Source organism: Idiotropiscis lumnitzeri, chromosome 10 (assembly GCF_059441095.1).
Source record: "Idiotropiscis lumnitzeri isolate Australia: NSW breed Sydney's pygmy pipehorse chromosome 10, RoL_Ilum_1.0, whole genome shotgun sequence".
Lineage (NCBI taxonomy): Eukaryota > Metazoa > Chordata > Actinopteri > Syngnathiformes > Syngnathidae > Idiotropiscis > Idiotropiscis lumnitzeri.
Window position 1 is genome coordinate 92,014 of NC_142400.1, and position 26,823 is coordinate 118,836.

The 26,823-nt window shown below is 47.8% G+C and overlaps 1 protein-coding gene across 1 annotated transcript; it reads left to right on the top strand.

The window, feature by feature from the left end:
* Positions 1–215: 215 nt before the first annotated feature.
* megf8 (multiple EGF-like-domains 8) lies at positions 216–26,670 on the top strand. The gene is made up of 43 exons (XM_088306100.1): positions 216–608; positions 1,193–1,388; positions 1,578–1,741; positions 1,835–2,044; positions 2,793–2,973; positions 3,078–3,166; positions 4,127–4,340; positions 4,491–4,674; positions 4,865–5,010; positions 5,087–5,197; positions 5,267–5,418; positions 7,024–7,125; positions 7,201–7,348; positions 8,485–8,648; positions 9,256–9,453; positions 9,884–10,081; positions 10,156–10,416; positions 11,330–11,448; positions 11,520–11,651; positions 11,735–11,848; positions 11,929–12,012; positions 12,097–12,348; positions 12,969–13,153; positions 13,228–13,447; positions 14,347–14,590; positions 14,870–15,002; positions 15,070–15,320; positions 15,414–15,524; positions 15,593–15,711; positions 16,073–16,295; positions 16,370–16,705; positions 17,270–17,405; positions 17,471–17,702; positions 17,925–18,051; positions 18,119–18,329; positions 18,609–18,823; positions 19,386–19,581; positions 19,651–19,819; positions 20,139–20,331; positions 20,403–20,573; positions 21,227–21,357; positions 22,151–22,283; positions 22,628–26,670. The coding sequence occupies exons 1-43, from the start codon at positions 579–581 to the stop codon at positions 24,104–24,106; spliced, it is 8,664 nt and encodes a 2,887-aa protein (XP_088162226.1). The 5' UTR covers positions 216–578; the 3' UTR covers positions 24,107–26,670.
* Positions 26,671–26,823: the final 153 nt, after the last annotated feature.

Consider the following 26,823-nt stretch of genomic DNA (forward strand, 5'->3'; position numbering starts at 1 on the left):
ATTCAAATGAAAATGCTTACTTTCGCACCATAGCAAACAAACAACATTGCCAAGAAATAATTATTTATCATTCCCACCACAAACATGGTTTCGTGAAATTGGGACATAAATACCAACCACGTTCAACACAATCGCAATACAAGCAGGACCACAACGATTGTGAACAATTAAGAGTCTTTAGGCTTTCATTTTGACGACCGGGATCCAGATGTGCATTTGCGTTGTGCGGCATCTCCACTGGGTGCCGCCGCCGAGCCAAGCGTGTCTGACTCGCTTTTTGTGTCGGCGGCGACCTCCAAAACGCCAAAACAACGAGCATCCATCGGCCCTGTGTGACACTTAGTGGCGAGAATTAACGTATCTTTTTTTCGGCTTCTTTATTGGCCTCGTAAATTTCCGAAAGCATAAAAAATGACTGATCCTGATTGACTGCGCATCTGGATTCGGACTCACAAGCCACCTAGCGGTTAGCCGTGTTGTTGTTAGCAGCCTGCTAGCCGGCTCACTCTGGAACAACGCAAGATCACACCTGATTAGTTTGGATTAGGAGGAAAGCGAGAGAAAGATAAAAGATGTAAATGGCTCCGGGGCCGGAGAGACGAGAACTGGTACGTACTGGATGTTGGCAAAATGGAATGAAACCGATGCTAGGTAGCTAACGAACGAGCTAACGGGCCAAGGCTGGTTGACCGTGAAGCATCGCTTTGCAACACCGTTTACTGTTATTCTCGCGACACTCCGTCTCTAAAACATTTTTTTGGGCTAAAGACACATACAAAAATAAACAAACAAACAAACAAAAAAGAACGAGAACTATCTGGCCTAACGTGATGTAGTTTATTCTTAATTTGTGGTGTAAAGCTTGTAACGAATTCGCTAAACAGATTAAGCGTTTAAAGAGAGAAGAAATCCTGTTTGTCGAACATTTTTATGGCCGTGCTCGTGTTTCGCGACCTTAAATCTATCCATCCATTCCATATGTATGCGCTCTCTTCTCTCTCTCTCTCTCTCCCTATATATATATATATATGTATATGTATATATATATATATATATATATGTATATATATCTAATCTCGTTGCACACTTGAGTACAATGACAATAAAGGGATTTCTAATCTAATTTCTGTACACACATTGAAATGAGTCTTCCGATTCCCATTCATCTTCTTTTCTTCCCCCAATCACACAGACAGCACCAGGGATGGGCTCCCCTATGCCTGTCTGCTTCCTTCTGGCGCTGGCGCTGGCACTGATGGCCTGTTGGCCTACGTGCCAAGCGGGTGACTGCAAGGGTCACCGGCAGGTGTTGAGGGGACCACCGGGTTATGTGACTGACGGACCGGGGAACTACTCGGTCAACGGCAACTGCGAGTGGCTCATCAAAGGTTTGTATTATGTTTTACATGTTTGTCTTCTTTTCCTTTCGGTATTTCCCTTCAGGGGTCACCTCAGCAAATCAGTTGTATTATTGTATTCTGTGATGCTTTGTCACATTAAACATGGGTACGGTGGCATATTGTCTTGCCAGTTTATCAAGTTCCTAGCCCCCCCCACTCATCTTTCCACTCTTCTAGCACCGAGTAGCAGCTATCGCATTGTGCTGAACTTCACCTTCATGGACACTGAGTGCACCTACGACTACCTGTTTGTGTACGATGGAGACTCCTACCAGAGCCCCTTGCTGGCTAGTCTGAGCGGCAACAGCCTGCCACAGCCCATCGAGGCCACGTCCGGGAAGGTCCGTGGTTTTTCCTTTTTTTTTTTTATTTTTAACCTCTTTTCCCAACATGATGAATTTGGATCCTGAGGTTTTCCATTCCTGATTTTCTAGATGCTGCTTCATCTCTTCAGCGACGCCAACTATAACCTGCTGGGCTTCAACGCCACCTACACCTTCTCCATGTGCCCCGGGGCGTGCGGCGGGCATGGGCGCTGCGACCCGTCCACGCACAAGTGCCACTGCCAGCAGGGCTGGGGTGGCGCGTCTTGCAACGCGCCACTGTGCTCCCAAACTTGCTCGGCGCATGGCCAGTGTGACAAGGTGACGCTTGTAACTAACACAGAGCTAGCGCTGGGCGATAAATCGATTTTATCCATCCATTCAAGTTTATTGTTTCGGACTCCTGAGCTATTCGTGAGGGATAACGAGCGAACCTGCTGACAATAATGAAAGCAAGTAATTGACACGCCCCTAAAAAGGTGTGTAATTGCCTGGAGACGCCACATGATGGTGGCAAAAGCAAATCCCAGAAGGGTGGAAAAAAAAATTAAAAGCAAAACTTGTTTCAAATGATCCGTCCATCCATCCATTTTCTGTCCCGCTTCTCCTCACTAGGGTTGCGGGGGCTGCTAGAGCCTATCCCAGCTATCTTTGGGCAGTAGGCGGGGGGACATCCTGAACTGGTTGCCAGCCAATTGCAAGGCACACAGAGACGAACATCCATCTGCGCTCACTCTCATACCTAGGGGCAATTTAGAGTGTTCAATCGGCCTGCCATGCATGTTTTTTGGAGTGTGGGAGGAAACCGGAGTACCCGGAGGAAACCCACGCAGGCACGGGGAGAACATGCAAACTCCACACAGGATGGCCGGAGCTGGGCTTGAACCCACGACCGATGCTGTCTCTCACTCTGAGGCCATCGTGCTAACCAGTCGGGCCACCATGCTGCCGTTTCAAATGATGTTAGCCATTTATTTATTTTTTTTAATATTTAGATTTTTAAATGTATTAAGGTCTTATTGCCAAGCTTTCCACAAACGAAGGCGTCGCATGGTATTTTTTGCATCAGAAAGGAGAACGCTGCCTTTGTCATGCCGGCTTCCTCGGTCATAGTTGTCAGCTCGGTCTCCATGACGACAGCGGGGCGGGACAGTGGTGGCGCATCACGGAGGGAGACCCCTACATGTCGCCCAGGACGGGTTCCGCTGGCGTGTACCTGTCCGCCACGGGAGCCATGTACTTGTTTGGAGGTGAGCGTGGAATTTGGTTATACTTATGTGCTTTGCATTTTACGGTTTTGTTTGACAAAAAATGTGTGATTGTTTGTTATGTTGTATTTTTTTTTAAAATGCAGGATTTGACCTGAACAGAGCACTTGGTGACTTGAACAAATACAACTTCACATCCAACCAGTGGGAAAGCCGATCTTACGGTTACTCACCTGTAAGTCCTGTTAAAGGAGAATTATGCTTCATTTATTTATTTATTTATTTATTTTACTTTAGTCAAAATACAATACAATACAACTTTATATAGCGCATTTCACAACAGCTGGAGCTGTCACAAAACGCTTTCCGTCTGTTGTAATATAATAACCCAAAGATCAAAAATTTCATTTTTACACGCTCATTTCTTGTCTTTACAGACATTGTGTGAAGTAAGTTCGTAAAATGCCAAATGAAATATATTTGTGTCACAAAAGTAAAGTAATTAGACATAATACAAATAATAAAGCCAGAAAAAAATTAATTTGACCAAATAATATTTTTTCCGAAGTTAGATTCTGCCGAGCGACAAACCCGGAAGTGTGACGTCATACCACGGCAACTTTGGCAAAGCTCATCACAGAAAGTGTGTTATGACAGTCAGAAATGGACCCAAAAATCGAAATATCAAACGTATCTGAGGAGATCCACATATGTGAAGAGTTGTGGGAAGACGAGCTTGTTGGAATTCTGTTGGTCGGACGAGCATGCGGGTGTCAAATCAGCCTCATGGAGGATGATTCCCACGAGCAGGACATTTTGGCTGACAACCGGACATGGAGTGGAGACTAGACGAGAAGCTATTTTATTAGCTAAGTTATTAGCTTTGCGTTATTGTTTTAAATTCGATGCTCTGTCCTTCTGTAACGGACGCGCGGTGAGATTATTCTGCTAGTACTGAGAGCACACGTTATAGTGGGATGGTACTCGAAATACGGTGAGTCACATTTTCTCCTAGCTTCACATTTGGTGTTGAAGTTTTCTCATTTTATTTGATCATTTCACAGGTGGACCTGTGCATTTGAATGAGAAGTTGTTGGGCCCTGAAAAGTTTGAAAGCGCATCTATCGTAACATAGCGGCAGACTAAAAAGAAAATGCTACGATTTCTATTTTAATGGCATTTTGTCTGCCCACAGTTGGCGCGGCATTCCCACACCGCAGCGGAGTGGGCGGGAAACATGGTGATCTTCGGTGGGGAGCTGGCCAACGGTTCCTTGGCCAGCGACGTTTGGATGTACCGCCCCCTGCAGGACGATTGGCAGCAGCTTGGCTTTCCCAACACTGGCGGAGCTCCCGGTCTGGCCAATCACGCCGCAGCCATAGTGGACACTTTCCTCTATGTGTTTGGAGGTATGACATACACAATTTGATACCTTCCACTTCCAAAAAGAAAAACAACAAACAAATCTGAGACAAAATATGGCAGCGCATAGCGAAAGAATACTGAAAGCTTTTGAGCAGAATTCCATTTCACTGCCGTTTTCACTTGTTATATCCTAGGTCGCACTGAGGAGGACATGTTTTCCTCCTCCCTGTATCGGTTCAGCCTGCGGGGCTCTAGCCGGTGGGAGATCGTCCAGCCCACCGGTGGGAAGCCCCCAGCCACCGCCGGACACTCCATGGTGTTCCACAGCCCCTCCAGGACACTACTGGTTTACGGGGGTCACCGACCAACCACCGCCAGGTAAACAACCTCCAAGAAAAAGGCAAATATGTCATATTAACGTTGAAACAGGCTCGTTTTTTTTTTTTAAATGTTATTCTTTTGACCCCATTCGTTGCACTTTGTGGCGCCGCCCCGTGCAAGAAGTTCACGTTGTCGGTGCTCCTTCCTGTTGAAGAGCACAACCTGATGGGACTACGTTATTTCCTAGGTTTAGCGTGCGGGTGAACAACACTGACGCTTTTCACGTAGACCAACGCTTTTGGACAGCGTTCCGCTCCCGCTACCCGGCGACCGGCCCCCGAGAGAGAGCCTTCCACTCAGCCACCGTCATCGGAAACTACATGGTGGTCTATGGTGAGCCAAAATAGCCGGCAAAACTTTCCTGGCCTTAATTGACTTATCTCGTGTGTTTATCTCCCGTTGCTTCAAGGTGGGAATGTGCACATCCATTACCAAGAGGAGAAGTGCTACGACGAGGAGATCTTCTTTTACCATTTGGGATGTCACCAGTGGGTGTTGGCAGGCGAGAGATGGTCACTCAGTGAGTTGCTCTTTTCTTTATTCAACTCTTGTCTCTCTTGCTGCTGAGGCTGAAACTGTTTTTCTGCAGGTGGGGACGCCGTCAAGGGGCGCTACTCCCACGTCGCCGCCGTGATGGAGGGACGGCTGCTGCTGGTTGCCGGCGGTTACAATGGCGTCACTCGTGGCGACCTTGTGGCTTTTAAAGTCCCGTTGTTTGTCAGTAGCAACGAAGGTGACAGGGTGAGAGAAAAGGTTCTTGTTGACAGCCGTAAAGCAAAAATCGTCACATTAGCAGTGTTGGGGGTAATAACGCAGTAAATGACACTTTTTCTATCGAAAAACCGTTACAAAATGGTGCGTTTGACCGTTACTTGATAACTTAAAGGGACGCTCGACTAACGTTGGCACTTCCATAATCGGTTTGCGTGTCAAAATGACATCTGTATTAAAATGCTAAAAGACTCTGTCGTGATTTAAGGTTTTGTTTTTGTGATGACATTTATGACAAATTGGCACGCCCCCTTTAGGAGTTCGCCTTCTTTTTTTCCCGGTTTCATCGTCTACGTCAAACCAGGGAGGCAAGCGAGGTCAAATTGCTCCAATAGTCTAAAACGGCGCACGATCGGCTGCAAAATGCAAATGAGCATGACTTAGCCTTGTCCATTTGAACCTGTGAAAATCGAAAAGCGTTCTGCGCAATAGTTTGGATTTATTGACGTCAAACGTGAGCTCGTGTGATCACCTCCACAAAATCCAAAATAGCGTGCCGATCGAACCAGAATGTGCACACGAACCCCGACTGCTGATATTTTGGCTATTTAGCTTAGGCTGAAGTTATGTTAACTCTCAGCAGGCTGACGGTGGCTGACTGCGGGCAGCAAGCTGGCGGGCATGGATATTTATCCCGCCTCCCCGGCTAACAGTTGGATAACGGTGCGACTACTCACAACAATTAGCTTCAGGCCGTTAAAGCACAACAACATTAGCTGCTTGCTGTTCGTCCAGCTTGCGTTTTCATGACGGTGAGTTGCCTCCCAAGCAGTTGCAGCCGCCAGCTTTGGCGTGAGAGTGAGTGGGCGTCCATTTCAGAGAGCAGGTGGTCTTCTTGAACGGTGCGCATCGCGGAGCGGCATATGCTTTTAGTCGGGGCCGTTTCGGGAGCGTCAATGTTCAGCCAACAAAAAGTTCCAGCTTGGCGGGCCGACTCCACAGCCAAGTGTGGCCGCATGGGAACGCTTCATCGCGTTCCAAAGGATAAAACGACGTGCTGTAGTTACGTCGCCTACAGTTGAAAAAAATCCTCCTCCAAATAAATGTGCGCGTCTACTCATTCCCACTTGAGTCTCTGTAAATATCCCGACTGGTGCTTTTATGCCGTGCACGTCCTCACCGTGATCAGCAAAGGCGGCGTGTGCCGCGTCCTAGCAGCGAGCATCTACGTAGCTCTGTTCCTCGTTGTCATCTCAATCGGCCACGGAGACGTTCATCCTTTTGGTATGTTGAAGTGGTCACAGGTCGGGATGCCCACTTGAATTTTGGTGCCAATTGATCACCGTTTTTGGGCGTTAGAAGCAATGAAAGTATGATGATTTCCAATGGAGCCTTTGTAATCGGTCCCTGAAGTGACTCCCGCAGAAAGGAGGAAGAAGGGCGAAATATACTTGATAGGCTTCATCCCAACTTTTTGTGTCAGTGCCTTTGTGACTGAACAGCAGCCCGGAAAAAAGCTGGATGAATTTCAGTGTCAAGTGGAAAGGAAGCTTCCGCTACGACTACCTTCAAGCTGGAAAAGTGACTTAGTGTCATATATGTTGAACAATATTCCATTTGTGTGTTGTTGACTAGGATGCTCTTTGCGCTGAGGCACTGGATGAAAGCATGTGTCTGAAGAACCCAGAATGCAGCTGGTGTGAAGGGCGCTGTCGAGAGTATCAGCCCACCAATCAGGTACTGACTGCAGAAAGCGACCAGTCGGGATGACCTCAGCAACTCCTCTCCAACTCCTTCTCCTTCCACTCCCAGTGCGGCAGCACCGGCTGCCTGGGCCTGGCGCGCTTCCTGTCCGACTGCCAGTCCTGCCTGGTGTTCAGCGGCACGCCGGCCACCCTGGCCAGAGCGCCCGGCGAATTCGGCTGGTGTGTTCAGAACGAGTCCTGTCTGCCAGTGTCAGGTGAGAGCGAGGAAGGAGGGGCGGCGGCGGTCCGAGGGCTGCGCCGCACACTGACGGAAAAATATTGGGAGGGACTAGATTTGGCTTAGGCGCTTGTCAGAGATGAAACGTTCTTCATTGTCAAGGATGGGCTCCTCAAATGGATGAAGCATTCTTTGAAGATGACACAAAATTGGTATTTGATTATTGCTTTTTACCTCTCAAACCCCAAACCCCAATATTGTGCTTATATAAATGAAGCTAGAAGAGTCCATGTGCTTAGATTTAAAAAAAATAAATAAATAAATAAATTTGAGCTGGGCACTTCAATGCGTTCATTTCACATGAACTCACTAGTTTCTTCATGGCGGCAATCATATTCTCGCACATTAATGCCCTTCGGGAAATTTTTTCTTTTATTGTGAAAGTCTGCGACGCTCACTGGAAATAAATTTGTAACCTGATCGTGGGAGAGCGCACATTGAATGAAGGCGAAACGGGTTGAAAGCGAGGCGCATTTCGGCATTTGCAGTTGTTCTATCAACAAAGTTTTGCAATGAAATGCCTCAAATGTTTTTTGCAACCCGTCGTTATGCGCTTGGTATGTATGAGGCTATAAATGTTTGAGGGAATAATTTCCCCTTGTCTAATACCAATCCTTGATTTTTATTTTATTTTTTTCTGAAGAAAAAGCTAAACATTTAGACTGCCATTAAATGCTGCTGCAAAATTTGAGTTGACTTGACTTGATTTTAAAGGTTCTCCTGGTATTTTTATTTTCTTGTCCCTCCATTCTATATCTGAAGATGCATAAATAGTGAATTTCTATAAGAGAGAAAAGTAAAATGTTAGCTTCATTGGATGCTTCTGTGCTCATGACCACCACTGGTTTCTTTTGTTTTCGGGGTTAGTATCCTTGACATTGAGAGACACCAACACTTGGTTCAGCTGCGCCGAGCTGAGATAGCCGAGGTCACTCAAAAAACAAACAAAAAAGTCATTTGGCTCGCCTCTTGCATCTCTCTGGCGCAGGTCGCCATTGTTTGACCTCTCTCTGACTCCCGCCGCCCAAACATCATCACGGCAGTATTGTTGAGATCTCACGAGGTCGCATTGTGTTTGTCCGTATTGCTGACCTCTCCCTCTCGATCTCGCAGAGCAAAGTGCGTGCCGTGTGGACCAGATCTCAGGGGCGTACGGCTGGTGGGGGGAGCGTACCCTTTTCCTAACCTCCCTCCACTCCTGTCGCACCGAGAACTATGTCCCGGGACTGCACCTGCTCACCTTCCAGCACCCCCGCAACGACTCCCAGCCTGACAAGGTACGGGGTCCCACTTTCAAAGAGTTGTGCTTGTGACTCCTCCCCCTCTTTTTGGACCGTTTCCGTCCTTCCTTCCTCCAACAATGCAAGTTTAGATGTTCTCTTGCCCTGTGGTGCCTTCTTTTGACATTTGTGTGCATGTTCGAGTGGCCCGTCTACAATCTCATGACATAAGACATCATTTCACTGAAATCCCAATTTTCCAGGAATGGAGCCCTATTTCTAATAAATACAGTGAACCCTTGCTATTAGCTGGGACAGGGACTGGGCCCGACCACAAATAGTGAAATTCATGCATTCCCCACCAGCCTACCATCACAAGATGACTGATGGATATACTTTTATTTACTCCACACAGAATAAGAAGAAAAAAGTAAATTTGCATGCAGGCAAGAATCGACACTGGTGTCATCTGGAGGCTCTGGTTTTGATGAGCCATTCCAGACATCCAATTCTTGTGTGCCAGCGATTAAAAATTAAATTTTTCCATAGTATGTCCCCTTCAAAGTATTGCAGTGGTGTAGAGAATCGTGCCTTTGTTGATGTGTTTCCGCTTGCCCTTCCCCATCCTCTGCTGTGCCCCCACCCCGCCCTGCGTTCTCACCAGGTGTCCATCCTACGTAGCACCACCATCATTCTCAGTCCAACCACCGAGATGGACGTGGCCCTGCAGTTCAGAGGCTTCATCCACCCTCTGTGGGGGGCGCCAATGGCCCCTCCCGCCGACACCGTCTCCATGTGGGCTCGCATCCAGAGGCTCCACTTTGAGGCTCGGGTGGCATCGGGTCCCAACTCCAGCCAACTCGTGAGCATAACGGGGCCTCCTCCAAAAAACGGCTGCACTAACTTTATGAAAACAAATGATGCAACTGCTGAACACATCTTTATCATCATGTCCGCATTTGGAGCACGACCAAATTAAATAGGACAAATGTAACAAAATCATAATGTTAGAGTTATGTTGTATATGAAGCGATGAAAGCCAATAATTACACAAACTGAGATTAATGGCAGGTTGAAATGTTCCTAAAATAAATGCGTAGTATTGTGTGAATAAAGTCACACTTGAATGAGAAGAGCTACGTAACGTGACGAGTAAAAGAAAATTTGACAAGGAAGTAGTTCAAAACATTAGTCCAATTCTGAGAAAAAAATGGTTTTCGGCTTTTGCTCCCAGTTCCTCGGAAGTTTGATGACCTTTTCCTGATTGCCGTTGTTTCGTTGTCTCCGAGCAGGAGGTGGTAGGACGTTGGGCGGCTCAGCAGGAGAAAGAGTTGAAGCTGCTGTCTCGTCCCGACGGGGGGAAGCTGTTCTCCAACCTGACCAGAGGCAACCATTACCTGGTCCAGGCCGAAGGCTACCTGAACAACTCGGGCTCGGGACAGACCAGCGAGATGGCCCTCATCTGGAACAGAACTCTGCCGGGAGGGAGCGTGAGTATGGTTTTTCTCCGTGTTGGTCTCTGGAACAGCAACTTGAGCGCCTCTTCTTTCCACTTGAACGGCAGGAAATCTCCTTCCTGTTCCTGGAACCTTATCGCTCAGCTTCCTGCTCAGGCTACATGTCCTGTTTGGCCTGTCTGTCAGACCAATCTTGCGGCTGGTGCCAGTCGCTGTCCCGCTGCCTGCTCAGGGGCCCTGAACCCGAGCCCTGCCCTGAGGGCGAGCAAGGCGTGGGAATGGGAGACATGGCTCAGCGCCATCTGCTGCTGGCACCGCAGCACTGCACCCTGTGTGAAGAGTACCGGGACTGCTCGGCTTGCACTCAGGTATGCATGCGTTCAAGCGCCGCAAGATTTTGGAAGACGACAGACAAAACCTTGAAAAAAAAAAACCCCCACTCAATTCGAGGCACAATTTTGCAACAAAGAAAAATGGCAACTGTATTGCTACCAAAAAGTCTGAAATTTTGTCAAGTTGGAATTAACGAGACAGCAAAGTTGAAATTCATGAATACGATTCTTAAGTCACAATTTAATGAGAATATACTAACCATTTTATGAGAATAAATTCAATGATTTATTTGTACAACTTGAGAAATGCTCGTGACTGAAGATGTAATGTTCCGACCATGACTAGTGTGAAATTGCAAAAAATTGATCGGCAATATAGGATTACGACAATAAAGTCAGCATTGTTAGAAGAAAACAGTGAGAATACATTTGTAATATTACAAGAATGACTTGATCATTTTATAAGAGTAAAGCCATAAATTGAAGATGCAAAAATTCCAAATTTTGAGAGAATCAAGTAATATTAGTAAGTCCTATTACTTACACATACAGGATAGTTTGGTGAAAATACGCTCAAGATCCATCAACCCTTTATCTGTTCCGCTTCTCCTCGCAAGGGTCGCGAGCGTGCTGGGGCGCCTATCACAGCCGTCTTTGGGCAGTAGGCGGGGGACACCCTGGACTGCCATCATGGTCACCGGTCGTTCACTGTGTCGCCGCATTCATCATATTTCAAGAAAAAAAGTTTGAATGACGTCGCGACATTACAAGCATCTTGCTCCGTTCCATCAAATACGTAGTTACCTTCGGGTCGTATAGAAAACTTGAGATTGCACAAACCTAAGAGCTTTGTGTGTGTGTTGCAATCAAGTCAGTTCCGTCTTTTCTCCACAAAAGCAGTGTTTTATGAACTGGATGGTGTTTGAATTGTGCCGTGGTCCTACTGCAGGACGTTTACTGCGAGTGGCAGATCAACTCCAGCAAGAAAGGCGACTACCAGTGCAGCAGGAGAGGACGCCTCGAGGGCTCCATACGCCACCCAGCAGGCTGTCCCAGAGTCTGCAACCAGTGAGAGGACAATGACAATAACCCTAATCCACGTTTGATTCTCTAATCGCGTTTATCTTGACTCCACCAAGGCGGAAGACGTGCTCCGAGTGCCTCTCCAACTCCAGCCAGTGTGCTTGGTGTGAATCGGCGCAGGCCTGCTTCTATTTTGCCGCGTACCTCACTAAATACCCTTACGGAGAGTGTCGGGACTGGTATGACAGGTAGCAATCACACAACACCTGTTTGTCCGGCACCCCTAAATTGTGCGAATCATCTTAAATGTGCCATTTTCTCACTTGGCCAGTGTGCATTCAGTTCCACAATGCAAGCAATGTTCCGATTTCAACACTTGCACCGACTGCCTGCGAACGTTCCAGTGCGGCTGGTGCGGCGATTCCAACAACCCCACCATTGGAAAGTAAGTAGACTTTGACAGCAAAGGTGACGTCATGTGATTGTTTCATGTTGTCATTTTTCTTTCTTTCTTTTTTTTTTTAGATGTTTGAAAGGCGATTGGGCTGGAATGGACGACTCGTCTGTGTTTAACTGCAGCGTGGCTGTAGCCGATGCTCGAGCGGCTAAGTAAGTGTCCGCTCCCTCGTGACCCAAATGAGGATATTTGCCTCAGAAAAGAAACTGAAAGCTGATTTTCCTTGTCTTTTCCAGCCCTGAGCCGCAAACCTCCGCTCCGCCTCGTCCTCTGGACATGGACATGGAGCTAGAGCTGGAGATGGAGCACATGGAGGTGGAAGAGCAAGACGCCGTGTGGTCGTACCCGACTTGCCCCGATGTCGAAGAATGTCGCCTAGGCCTCCACAACTGTCACCCGTTTGCCACCTGCATCAACACCCCCACCTCTTACGAGTGCCACTGCGAGCGAGGCTACACGGGCGACGGCACTTTGCACTGCAACCAGACGTAAGACCTTGCTAAACTGAAAGGAGACACGTGATGCAACAGTTTCGAAATGTCTTTGAACAAGCTTTTGCAGGACACGTTTGTGAAGCTGCTGCCTTTTAAGGGACTGCGCCAAAGTGAATTCCCACAAAGACAATGAAAGCATTTGTAGTCACATACGACAATTTCTATACAGCGCATGGCGTCTTTGCCGAATATTCAGGATCACTATTTGCTCTTTTGCCAATTCACACAATCGTTTTTTTTTTTTTTTGCGGCGTTACAAGCAAAACGTTCCAATCGATTCACTTTTTTTGCGCTCAGACCAAAGCCCCATCTAATATAAAAGTAATAGTTTGGCGTCACAGAGTGGAATCTTGGTGCTATTGACGGGATATCAATTGATAAGTTTTGCTACCATCTTGGCATGTTTTAGCAATTCTAAACCTTTTCAGCGGGGCATTAATTAGCCCTGGTTATTCATGGAAACGCTTGGTCTTGAAATACCGTACCCCGAGAACACTCAAGAGACCCAACTTTTTTTTTTCAGCATTCAAACAAAAAACCGTAAACCTTGTCCACCGTAAGGGCCTCTTTCAGCTTTTCACGTTTCAACTGAAACGTCGCCAACCCGCCCGCAGGTGCTACAATGAGTGCAGAGAGGGCCAGTGCAGCGGAAGCCCACGCTTTGAGTGCGAATGCTCGCTGGGTTGGACGTCCGATCCCGCCACCCTGGTTCTGAGCGGCGTCGAGTGTGATGTGGACTGCGGCTGCAACTTTCACTCCACCTGTATCACTGCGCCGGGGATATGCGATGAATGCCAAGGTGGAGCCTCAAAAAGCTGATTTGATTTCCTTCCTGTTCTATAGAAGTGAATTTCCTCTGCTTTCTCTTCTTAGATTGGACCACAGGGCCCCACTGTGAGCACTGTCGCCCTGGGAGCTTTGGCTCGGCCTTGGGCTTGACCGGCGCCGGCGGATGCGTGCAGTGCGAGTGTAACGGCCACGGCGATCCGCTGCAAGGATACTGCCACAATCAGACGGGCCAGTGCTACTGCACGCATAACACTCACGGCCCGCACTGTGAGTCCTGCCTGCCTGGTTACTATGGTGACCCCAGGTAAGCGCACATTTTACAAATTTAGTCAACCCGAACACGCGCACAGTATGAATAGAGCATTTAAAAAAAAAAAATGATGTCACACCATCACATGCTTGTAACACATTTCCACGCATTACTTTGCTTCTGTTCCCATTTTTTCGCTTGCTTCAAACTGTTAGTCACTCCCAGTTGAAATTTGCAATCCAACAGGTTAAAAAAAATTATTAAGCCCAACAGTATGCTTTGTAGTGTGTAACCATCAGAGTAGTCATTGCAAAGGTTTGTGAGATCAATTGAAATCAACAAAAAGAGGGTGAGTTTAAAAAAAAATGAAAATAAAATAATAATAATAATGACAAAACTGTCAGCATGGCCTAAAAATATCAACTGATTCAAATGATCTCCATCGTGTAAAACATTTAGTGTTCTGGGAGACGCTGCTTTTCTAGGTGAGCACGTGAACATTTACGTTGCACGTAAATGTTTGAGAAGCAGTCGTTGGTTCAAGAGTTTGAATGTATTGTTTTATTTTTAAAGTTAGATTCAACTGAACTTTACTTAACAAACATTAAGAAAAAGGTTTGAGCCTCTGTAAATAATAAACAGTTTGAAAATTTAATTCCGGGCTTTTTTCCGGCACATCTGTAGTACAACACTGAGAATTACTGCCATGTTGAATTTGCATTCAGGAGCAATATTGTAAAGGTTTAAAAAGGTGTAAAAAAGCAGTCGAGCAAAATGGGGGATCACTAATTGGCAAGTCGAGTAGACGCTGCCTGTTGTCATCCAAAGACTCTCCCATCCTTTTCTTAAAGGTGGACTACGTTGTCTTGTTTCATTTCTGTGTTTCTGCAACATCGAAAACAGAGTAGCACCTATGCGATGGTCTACGCTGATGTCTTTGCTCGCTCCTTTAGGAATAATGGCACGTGCTACCGCCAGTGCCAGGGCCGCTCTGTGCTGCTCTCGTCCACCTCCTCGTCTCCTGCCGTTCCGCTCTCCTCATCCCTGGGCTGGCGGAGTGGCACCGAAAGCAAAGATGGACTCTCACATTGCCTTTGGGTCCTGTCGGTGACCGGGAGCCTGGCGCCCTGCCTCCCACGACAGCCGTGTCCGCCAGTTGCCCTCACGCTGCACCCGGACTCCCACACGCACTGTAAAGTGAGTCAGCAATCTTCACATTGTTATAAAGGAACTTAAGTGACACCTTACTGCAGAAACTCTGACGTTGAACGGAAAGGGAAAAAAAAAAGAAGTGTCGTGTGACAGCCTCAAAATTGAACTTTGTCTGCAACGGTTTTGGAAATGATTTCTTTACGGTTTTGGAAATGATTTCTTTTACGCTCAGTTTCTCATGTGACTGAAACATTTCATTAGATCACGGCGATGTCAATTTTTTTTATATCTGCTGTAAATGAATTGATGTATTTATTTTTGCAGAGCTCATATGTGTATGTGTTTGATGGCCTTCCTCGTTTCCTGGACAACGGCGTCGTACATTCAGACCATAACTTGATTGGTGCATTTTGCGGCACCACCAGGACGCAACCTATCACCGTGGAGGCCACCTCAGGTATCTGCCACTCTCATTTAAAATCAGCTGACCTGATGACGTGACCTCGTCCGTCTGTGTCCGCCAGGTGTGATCTCCGTCTACTTTGAGGCCAACGTGTCGTCCAACAAGCCCCAAGGCTTCAACGCGTCTTTCTGGGTGCGGCGGTGTCGCCACAGCGCTGACGAGGGCGACGACGGGTCGCCCGCATGTCCGGGCGGCGCGCAGTGCCAAGGCGGGCTTTGCCATTGCCCCCCGGGATACGGGGGGCCCCACTGCGACCGGCCCGTTTGTCCCCAAGACTGTGGCCTTGCGGAGGGCCGAGGAGCTTGCAATATCGTGAGTGGCGTTGAGAAGATTTGCAGTGGGTGCCGCTGTGACCTCATCAAGGTGATGAGAGCAAGTTTCTTGATCACGTTCTTCTTCTCTCAGACGCTGGGAGTGTGTGTGTGCTCCGAGAACTGGGCCGGCTCTGACTGCGCCGTCCCTCGAGACTCCAACAGCCTGATCTGGGAGACGCTGCTTGACACGCAACTGACAGTGGTAAAGCATCACTACATCAAGGCAATAAAAGCTGGATGCCATATCACGGCGCATCTTTTGCCCCACAGAACCAGGCGCACAGGTTCCTCCACAGGATGGGCCACTCTCTGGTTTGTGGACCTCACGGCAACCTTTGGATGTATGGGGGACTCTCTCTTTCCGAGGGCATCCTCGGAAATATTTACAGGTAACTAACGGTCATCTCCGCAATAGTGCTGTTTATTAAGTCATGGTTACAATACGTTGTACGTATTTCCCCAAATATTGGTTGTCACTCTCAAAAGACGCCTCCTCTTTCCCCCCGCAGGAAACAAAAATCCCCTCGTTGATGCACCAATTCATTAATTTTGCTACGCCAAAACCTCACATTTCCAGATGCCAAGTGGTGCGCCTCTAGTGGGAGTTTTAAATAAACAAGGATGCGGCATTTATTTATTCAAGTTGAATATCGTGTCAATGATGTAGGATAGAGTATAGAAGTAGGTTTTTTCATTTGTCTATAGTTGTGTGATGCAGGTTTTTTAAAAATTTTTTTTAACTTATTTTAGATATTCGGTGTTTGAGCGCCGTTGGACTCAAATGTTGACAAGTTCAACGGACGCGGGTTCCACGCCGGCACCGCGTTATCACCACGCCGCCGCCCTGCTGAGCAGCTACGAAATGGGAACCAGTCACAGCTGCATGCTTGTCGTGGGCGGAGTCACTCAGCACTCTGTTGCCATGGACACTTGGAGTCTCAACCTCAGCAGTTTGGTCTGGAGAGAGTATAAGGTAGTCAAACGGGCTTCTCATGTGGAATATTTGGAGCGTTCCCCATAATCCCGATCTCTAACCCTCTGTTCCAGAGCTCAGTACTGCCCCCGGTGGCGGGCCACACGCTGACAGTGCGTCGGGACAACTCGGTGCTCTTGATTGGCGGTTACTCCCCAGAAAATGGCTTCAACCACCACCTGCTCGAGTTTAGCCCTCACACGGGAAACTGGACCGTTGTGGCGCACACCGGCACGCCGCCGACGGGTTTATACGGTCATTCGGCTGTTTACCACGAGCAGACGGACGCCCTCTATGTGTTTGGAGGTTATCGTTTTCACGTGGAGGCTGTGGAGCCGTCGGGGGAGCTTTACAGCTTATACTACCCCAACTTCACATGGTCGCTCCTCGTGCCCTCGCAGGGGAATAAAGTAAGCACAGCTACCTTCCGTATGGCAAATTGAGAGCAGTTTGGCCACCGTGGATGCATTTTTTTTTTCACAATTTCTGACAGGGTTTTAATAAGATGTCTGGTCTCTGGTGGATCGAGACTCTCTAGTCGTCCATGAAAGGAGGCGCATTCTTTGCGCTTCATCAAAATAAGAACTTTTCAAACTTGGGACAGCATTGTTCAACTTTTGTTTTTGTCGTAATCGATTTATGGAAAAAGTAATAGTCAGTTTCATATATTAGAATCTTTGAGAATAAAACATTTTATATTTAGAATAACCATTATCTGTCGCCATAGTATGAATATCTTCTCATTGACGTACAATATGTAAATTAGACAAATTGTGGCTTTCAATAGTGAAATTCAGGATGACACATTTCCAGAATCCGAATGCCCTTTAATGTCATTATACTCAGTGTACAACGAGATTTGAGAACTTCTGCTCTGCAATGCAAATACTGAAAGAAATTAAATAATAAATATTTATTTATTTATTTTTAAAGTTCCCATCTATTTCTGCCATTTCACTTGATTTCTTTTGTAGCCCCTCTCCCGTTTCTTCCACGCCGCAGCCCTGATAAAAGACACCATGGTCATCGTGGGGGGGCGGACAGAAGCGGAGGATTATAGCAACTCCGTGTGCTTGTACCAGATCAACTGTAACACCTGGATCCAACCAGGTAGTCCATCTGGTCTCTCTGCATCGTCCTCTCTTTTTCCCTAACATCATATCCGCGTCTCCCAGACTCCGCCATCGGCGACTCGGTCAATCGCTCGGTGTCTCTCGCCATGACGAGCTGGCGCGGCAGCCTCTTCTTATCGGGGGGCTTCAACGGGGTCACCTTGGGGCGACTCGTGAACCTTATGGTGCCCGCCGACCCCTGTGCCTCGATGGCCACGCCGGAGACCTGCAACACCACCACTGGCAGCTGCGTTTGGTGCCGAGGGGCCTGCGCATCTTCCGATAGCGCTGAACGGTAAGACTTTAGCGCCACCTTGATCTTATTTTCATCCTTGCTGTTCGTCAAACTTCAATTTGTTGTAGGCTCCATCTCACCCTTGACCCTAACAAGGATCAGTGTTATATTTTGTCTAAAAAATGAGGTGGCATTCTTAGTTTTAGTTTGAAGCCGATGGACTGTTTTGTCACTCTTGAGCTTCTGTACATCTCCATGAATTCCTTCCAACCTTCCCAATAGAATGGGCTGTCTGGCTGGCCAGTCTCCCTGTTCGCCAACCCCACGCCAGCCAGATCAGTGTCGCAGACTTAAGACCTGCAGCGAATGCCTGGCCCGCCATCCCAAGACATTCTCCGGACCATCGCAGGTTGTTCCCAGCCCATCATCGTAACTCTTGTCGGTGTTCAACGCTTGCTCGTCTTCTGCTTTTCCAGCAAGCCTTCCAATGCAAATGGTGCACCAACTGCCCCGAGGGAGCTTGCATCAGCAGCTCGGTCAGCTGCACGTCCGAGCACGACTGTCGCATCAACCAGCGCGAGATCTTCCTTTCCAGCAACTGCACAGAAACCAGCTGCGAGGCTTCCGACTGCCCCAAGTGCACGGCGTCGGGCAAATGCATGTGGACCCGCCAGTTCAAACGCACCGGTAGACTCACTCATCTTTGCTTAATAGAGTCTTCAAATCAAATCACAGATTGTTTTTTTTTCTATTTTTTCTTCACGAGTCACTCAGCTTTGTGACAATGTGACTACAGACAAACAAAGCGCCGCTCTCTTTATTATACCCAAAACAGTATGAAAACCATTCTGCTCATGTTGTTCGTTTCTTAGCGAAAATTTATTTCACCATAAAATGGGAAAAGTCCTTCATTTGTCAACAGCGACTGTGCTTTTGTTGTTGTGTCGTCACCTCTATTTCCACCAGGCGAGACACGGCGTATCCTGAGCGTCAACCCCACTTATGACTGGACCTGCTTCAGCTACGCTCTGCTCAACGTGTCACCCATGCAGGTGGAATCGTCGCCCCCGCTGCCCTGCCCGCCGCCTTGTCACACCCTCCTCAACTGTAGCCTGTGTCTGCGCTCCCGAGGCTCTGACGGGGGCTGGCAACACTGCGTGTGGAGCATGGCCCTGCAGCAGGTGACACTGGCACATTGAACCAATGCGTCTTAAAAAGTCTGAAAAAACTTGTCACTATTCTGAGTAAACGGCACCAGCACTGGATGGGGTGACTTTGTTTCCAATTTTTCCCTCACACTGTAAAATGTGACATTTTGTCATGTTTTTTTTTTCACCGTGTAGAGATGTTTATTTGTATCGCACATTTCATATCAGTTGCAGCTGTGACAAATTGCTCTACACAGAGTCAAAGATTCCAGAGGGACAGACATATGAACAGAAAATGCGTTCACCAGAGAGTCATTGATGCTTTAAGGGGCAAGGCTGCAACTAACACTTTGTAATCAATGAATCTTTTTGAGTTTTTTTTTTTGTGAAAATCTAAATGAATCAGACCCATCCATTTATTCAGAAGTAGTACGTTATTTAAAAATGAAAAATCAACGTCACTTGATTTTGATCCAGTTCCTGGTTTGGTCAGAGAATTGACAAATAGTAAATGCAAATGTTTGTCTTATTTCGATAAAGCACAAACATTTTCTCTGAAATTTTAAGTCACTCATTTGGGATCTTCTTTTTGCAGTGCATGAGTCCGTCGTTCTTGCCGCTGCGATGCGAGGCTGGCCAGTGCGGTCGTCTTCTCTCCGGCGGCGACTCCTGCTCTCCTCAGTGCTCCCAGCTCAGCCAGTGCTCCCAGTGTATCGGCCGGCCCCAGTGCGGCTGGTGCGCCACGCGGGGTGGAAATGGAGCAGGATACTGCCTTCAAGGAGGACTTAATGGTGAAGACGGTTGATCTTGGCAAATGTTTCAAGCCAAATGTGAACCGTTGTACTCTCTTGTCCTCACAGGCGTGAGCGAGGGCGTGTGTCCCCTGCGGAACAGCACTTGGTCCTTCCTGCACTGTCCGGAGGAGGACGAGTGCGCTAACGGCCATCATCACTGCAACAGCACGCAGGACTGCCATGACCTTCCTCAAGGATACCACTGCACTTGTAAACAAGGCTACATACTCAGCAGGTCAGCTGTTTGAAAAGTGAAACATTGTGGAACAAGTTGCTAAGATATGGTGAAGAAATCATGGTGCTTTATATTCCGAGGTCCGTTTGTGAGATGCCGTCAGTATTTAAGGTCGCTTCCCCAGACCTCAATGGCATGTCCTTTATTATTTTTATTGCACGGCTCATCACTCGGTGCGTGTGCGTGCGTTTGTGGGTTTTATTTTCTTTTTGTCACACCGAGAGTCCCATGTGGAAATTCTGTTGGCTGTTGTGGCAATTTGAATTGCATCCCAGAACCAAAGTCATTTGATTTTCCTTTCCTCTTGTGTCTACGGCAGCGTAAGTGGTCAGTGTGAGTCGGTGTGCGCACAGGGCTGCGTGAACGGGACGTGCGTGTCGCCTGGCGTGTGTCGCTGTCACTTTGGCTTCGTGGGCGACAACTGCTCCTCCCAGTGCAGCTGCAACAAACACAGCAATTGCGCCAGCGTCGCCAAGCCCGACATTTGCCTGGAATGCCACAACAACACCATCGTAAGCCGACGAGATTTGCACGGCACGTACTCGCTGGCTGTTTTGACGCGTTCCCCTTCCCCCGATTGCAGGGCAAACATTGCGAGAAATGCAAGCCGCTGTTCGTGGGCTCGGCCAAAAGCGGCGGCACCTGTCGGTCGTGCCGTGAGTTCTGTCGGGGGAACAGCGCTTTGTGTCTTTCCCGTGAAGAACACAAGAAAGCCCAAGAGAACCCGCGCCGCTTCCCCTTGGAGCCCAACAGCGTGAGTTGTGAGCGTCATCGCCAGAGGTGGCGGGCGGTCTTGACAATTTGAAAGTCTCGACTTGAACAAATGACCATTTACATTTCAGATCGTTAACACAAGAGTTTTCCATTTATTTGGCTTTAGAAGAATTGAGTTTGTTTCGGATTATTCCATTTGCATTCAAGGACCCCCGTCAGCATAAACGCTTCAGATAATGGATGGCTGACAATAGCAACGATACCTTAACTTCATTCTTGTCTGTAATATTTGTTGCAAAGACATGCAGGATACTTGATCTTCACAGTTACGTGGTCAAACATTGATCAAAGTACGTCATTAAGTCCATTTTATTGATGCGCCACTTGACTTGGAGATGAATCCCAAAGTCAAGCATAAAAAATAAGCCGTATTTTGCATGCGTTTAATTGAGAAACAAAGACTGCAAGGGACAACACACAGACTCGTTTTGGATCATTAAAAAAAAAAGAAATTGGATTGTGCGAGTCCAGCTAACTTCCAAACAGATTCAGAGTGCAAAGTAGCTCGTGGGTGAATATATATCGCGAGTGTGAAAACTTTCTGAACTTAAGTAATGACTCTCACGTGCGGTCATTGCCCCCTCGCTTCTTCTTCTACTCGGCCGGCTCTCAAGGCTCTGCCCTCTTCAACAGATCCACAACTGGGTGTCTGAGGGGCCCACCGAGGAGAATGCGGTGTGCGTGAGCTGCCAGAACAACAGCGTTGGCGACAAGTGCGAGAGCTGCCTCAGCGGCTACTTCCTGTTGCAGGGCAAGTGTGAGAAGTGAGTGGCCGCCAATCACAATCATCACGTATGTCAAACACACCAGGAATTTGTTTCCGGCAGCATGAGCTTCACTCGTATCCTAGTAACAGGCAACGACGGTGAACAATGACGTGACAAAAGTATAGAATGTCGAGGTACCATTGCGCATTATAGGCAGCTTGCTGACAGCTTTGCAACAATTTGGACAGTCATGAGAGCGGAGATAAAGTGATCAGTGGCGCCGTCCTTCCATTACTACGATGGTTGTGCAGTTGATGCAGATCATCGTTGCATCAATTCCGCAGGGCATGGAATGCAACTTTGTGTGTGCAATTACAAAGAAGGTCCTTGAGCGTTCACTTTCAAGTGCCAGTGCTGGCAAATATTGATCAACGACAGCTGTTCAAAGTATGTTCAGGGCTGAGGCTACAATGAGCCAGCCACGAAGAATGAGATGAATAATGCCCCACGAAGTTGGCAAACATTAGCGACTATCGAGTTTGAATCAACTGTTTAAAGAGTTAATGGCAAGAGGGAAGAATGTCTGCTGCTTTTGATGTGCATGCTTTGATTGGTCGCGTGATTAACAGCTGTTAAGCAAAGTCCTTTCTGCGTCCTCCGTTTACAAACTTTTCAAGGTTAGGAATAGAAATCGTTTATGCAGCCTTGTAAGAAAAAGTGGTCACGCAACTTGTTGCTTTTCATGACATTCGTTTGTATTTATGGCCGACAACTGCATCGGCCAGCGGAGAGTGATTGGTTACGCTCGTAGTAATAATAAGTGAATAAATAAATGTCCTTGCAATTCTAGGTGTCAGTGTAACGGCCACGCAGACACGTGCAATGAGCACGACGGCACGGGTTGTCCGTGTCAGAACAACACGGAGACCTCCTCCTGTCTCAGTAGCCCTCAAAGCGACCGCAAAGATTGCTACAGACAACAGGTGAGGACGAGAATTTCGTTTTTGTTTTTTTTGGGGGGGGGGGGACTCAACTCAAGACAACTCACCCGAACTGTTTGCTTCATGTTCACCCCATTGAATCAGAAAATGTTTTTTTAGCCATTGCTGTATTTGATGCAAGGGAGGAAATTTGGCCAAATAAAACGGACCGCTTTCTTTTTTGGGGTGTACCCAACGTTTATATCGAAAATGATTATGGGAAAAAAAAAAGTGACATGAAAATGTGACTTATTCCAAACCTAACTGTAAAGCTTTGTGAAAATGAGGCCACGCTGACCACAAATATCGTGCCGTTTGCTGATTTAACTTTGTACAACTGCCTCCAGTGCGCCAAGTGCAAAGACTCGTTCAACGGCACGCCGGTGAACGGACGCCAGTGCTACCGGCAGTTCAACGTGGACACCGAGTGCTGCTTCGACCCCACGTCGCAGACCAACTGCTTCCACGACCCAGCCATCCGCAACCTGCCGAGGGGCCGCACGGTCTTCTTTGCCGCCCAGCCCAAGTTCACCAACGTCGACATCCGGGTCACCATTGACGTGACCTTCGGCGAGGTGGAGGTGTACGTGTCCAACTCCCACGACACCTTCATTGTGGACGTGGACCGCCGTTCGGGCGTCCACGCCATCAAGATCGAGGAGGAGTCGCGAGGGCCGCCGCCGGCAGGGACGGACAAAGACGCGCCGCCGTCGCCGATCAAGGTGCTTGCCAATGCCTCGTCAGGTCTCGGGGGAGGCGTCATCTCCCACAATCCGCTGCAGCTGCAGGCGAAGCCGCCGGGCTCGGAGAGGGAGATTCGTGAGGAGCGTGCGGAGGGTCTTATTTCCTACATCACCGTTTGGAAACCGCAGACTGTTCTGATTGTCCGTGGCGTTCGGGACCGGGTGGTCATCACCTTCCCGCACGAGGTGCACTCGCTCAAGTCCAGCCGCTTCTACATCGCCCTCCGAGGGGTGGGCACGGCGGCCAACCAGGGCGAGTCCCAAGGCCTTCTCTTCCTGCGGCAGGACCAAGCCCACATCGACCTGTTTGTCTTCTTTTCTGTCTTCTTCTCCTGCTTTTTCCTCTTCCTGTCCGTCTGCGTGCTCCTGTGGAAGGTCAAGCAGTTCCTGGACTTCCGGCGGGAGCAGCGGCGACATATCCAGGAGATGACCAAGATGGCGTCCCGGCCCTTCGCCAAGCTCACCATCTACCTGGAGCCGGACGAGCCGCAGATCATCTATCTGCCGTCGAGCGGCGGCGGCGTGTCGGTCGCCCACGCCCGCTCCGCTAAGCTCGGAGGCATGATGGTTGGCCAGCGGGGCCGCACCGGGGCCGTGTCCTACAAACCCGATCTGGGCTCGGGACCCGCGGGCCACCACCAGCACCACGTGGCCCCGGGCGGGGGCCACAACGGCCAGCATCTGCCTCTGCACTACCTGAACGCGCACCACTACGCCGGCACCACCGCCGGCAGCCAAGCCTCGCTGCAGCACCACCCGTCCACGTACAGCGGCTACCAGCACTTCTGCCGCTCCGACCCGTTCCTCTCGCAGCTCATGGGCTTCTCCTACTCCTCCTTCAAGGTGGGGCCCATCACGCTGGAGCCCACCGACGACGGCATGGCCGGGGTGGCCACCGTCCTCTTGCAGCTGCCCGGCGGCGTCTTGGCCCCCAACCGAGCCTGCTTGGGCTCTGCGCTGGTGACGTTGCGGCAGAACCTGCAGGAATACTGCGGCCACGGCAACGGAGGCGGGCACCCAGGAGCCGGCGGCGGCCGCAAGGGGCTGATCGGGCATCAGCACCTGACCACTATGGCCATGTAGGGAAGAAGAGTTGCCGTCATTTCCTCATATCGTGGCTGACAGCGCAGTGAATTAGTGGTTTGCCCTTCTGCCTCACAGTCAGGCGTTCGAAGTGTACGCTTCTCCCTCATCTCGAGTCTGTGGCTTCCTCCCACATTCCAAACACAGTGCGTCTGTACGTGAGAATTGGGCGTTTGACTTTTTGTCACGTTTTGCCCTGCAACTGAAGTTCACGTTTTGCCGCGGCCAGCTGCGATAGAACGCAACAGGCGCTGTAGAAAATGGATGGATTTAAGTTCGGTGGAACATTGGAGAAGTGGTGAGCACCTGTCAGCGGATCTGGGTTTGAATCTCTGCTAGAACATCTCCTGTGTGGTTGTGCTTGCGCTTGGTTCTCCGACGTGTACGCTGACTTCATCCCAAAAAAATGCACGCTAGGTTCATACAAGTCTCTCACTTGTCCATTGGTGTAAATGCTTATTTTTCCATCTCTCGACTGTGATTGGTCCAAGGTGTAGCCCGCCTCTTGCCCCAAAATCAGCTGGGACTAACGAGGACAAGCGCTGTAGAAAATGGATGGCTGGATTGTGCTTGACGCCAGTTTTTTTTTCATCATCTGGTGTACTTCATCATGGACATGCCATCATTTGTCTGACACTGCCTAGGTGCTGCTGTTTCCATTAGCAACAGAGTTCAAATGGCTAAGGCCTTCACTGAAGTTAAAAACAGTAAAGGAATTGCATAAAAAAAAATCCTGACTGCAATCTTCCCAACAGCAAAAAAAAGGAAGCAATTGACACTGTTTGATAGTGCCTAAATAATACATACCCTGAGCACAAAACACGAATATCATTTCAAACTCTTCTTACATTACCCATAAAGATGAGTGTCATACAGATCATTTGATTTCAAACAACATAAAAAAATGCACCTACATGCGGCAATGACTCTCAATTACTTCCTTAAACAATCCTGATTGCGTTTTTTCGGACATCTTTTCAAGAACAGTGGATGAACATGACAACTGCTGTACAAGCAGGAATATTGTCCAATCGCAATAAACAACTTTTGGTGTGCCATTTACACATGTTTTGAAATTGTTTTCTCCATGTCATGTGTCCATAAAACTTGAATTGGATGGGAAGTTGCTGTTGAAGTGACATCTCAAGGTCACAGCTTGAGGGAATGTGGTCAATTCAAGGGCGTCCAGTCGAAAGCATTTGCATCACCTGTGGTGAGCAAAAGGAACACGTGCACATGGACTGCAAATTGTTTTGTTACTAAGCTTCCAAAGCGTCTGCGCCCCCCTCCATGTACGGCCGTGTTGCATTGCAGCATCTCGTTCACTGGGAGATACAAGTCAGACTTTGAACTTGGAATTGTCTCTCTTAAAATTGACAATCAAGCTTGTAATTGAGCAAAACAAAAACCAAAAAAAGGAAAACACTTTTTTTTTTTTTACTTACCCAATATGCTTTCCTCTTTTGTTTTCTTTTTTGTGTGTATTTGGCCCACCTGCTCTGTTACGTTGTTTTTTCCGACAATTTTGCCTTGACTGCTTGCCTTGTCTGTGGCTCACTCTTAACACGTGTGGGGAACCTTTTTCAGTTGACAGAAGTCCTCTGAGGGCTACACCAAATTTATGGTGAGGGGGGGTTATTTTCTAGGCTTTCTTTTGAAGTTTTATTGCAATGGTATTTATTAGCACTCCTCAATCCCTCCAAAACTTACTTAAGAGTGTCACGTGAGAAATTTGAAAAAAGAAATGTCTTCATGACACCACTTTGACAGAGGAACACAAAATATGAGAAGGACGGATCCCGACGTAGGTTCCTCGCCACTGCTCTCGAAATACCGACATGCGTCGATGGAAATGTGTTGAGTTCTGTAACAACACTAACATCTTTACTTTTTAAAATATTTTGTAAAAAGAAAAGAAAAAATCCTGTTGTTTTTGGACGCTGATGATAATTTAATGACATGCACATATTTTTCTTGAAAATGAAAGAAAGACATGTGAGCCTTTGTGTGCATTTTGTTGTATGTGAAATGTCTCTGGCTCGTTTTACTGGACTGCTTTTTTTGGAGGCAAGCCGCTTCGCACAAATGATTGTATTAGCACTCGTAGTTACTGGACAACAAATGGAATAGTGCTCGAGTTTTAAAAGTCGATGAAAAGTCTCCTCAAAGCTTCTCCTGGGGAGGAATACTGACAGCATTATTTTTAGAAGTGAGACTCAATGACTTACTCCACTGGTAGATTTTTTTATTTAATTTTTTGTATGTCTTTGTTTGAGTTCGTTTTGACACTGCACAGACGCAACAAGCACTGTCACGCGAAATGTCACAATTATAAACTGCTACATTCAAGTTTCATTGAATACTGTCGCTATTTATAACCCCCCTACTCTCCCTCCTCCAATAAGAATTAATGCATTCTTTTTCCTGTTGTTTTTTTTTCTTAACATGCTTTATATGTGTGCATGTTTTGTCTTTCTATTTGAAAGAAGGGAACGGTGTTGTACAAAAGATTGAAAAAAAGGATTGTCCAGTCATACGAAATAAAAATCTGTGAAATATTGTAATGTTATTACTAAGACTACATGTGTCCGTATAGATATGCGTACATGCATATAAATATATGTGTACATATGTATGTCTTTATCGAGAGAGAGAGATATAGATCTCTCGCTCGCTCTCTATGATGGGCGTGTCTTTGGACCGCGTTTTAAATATGG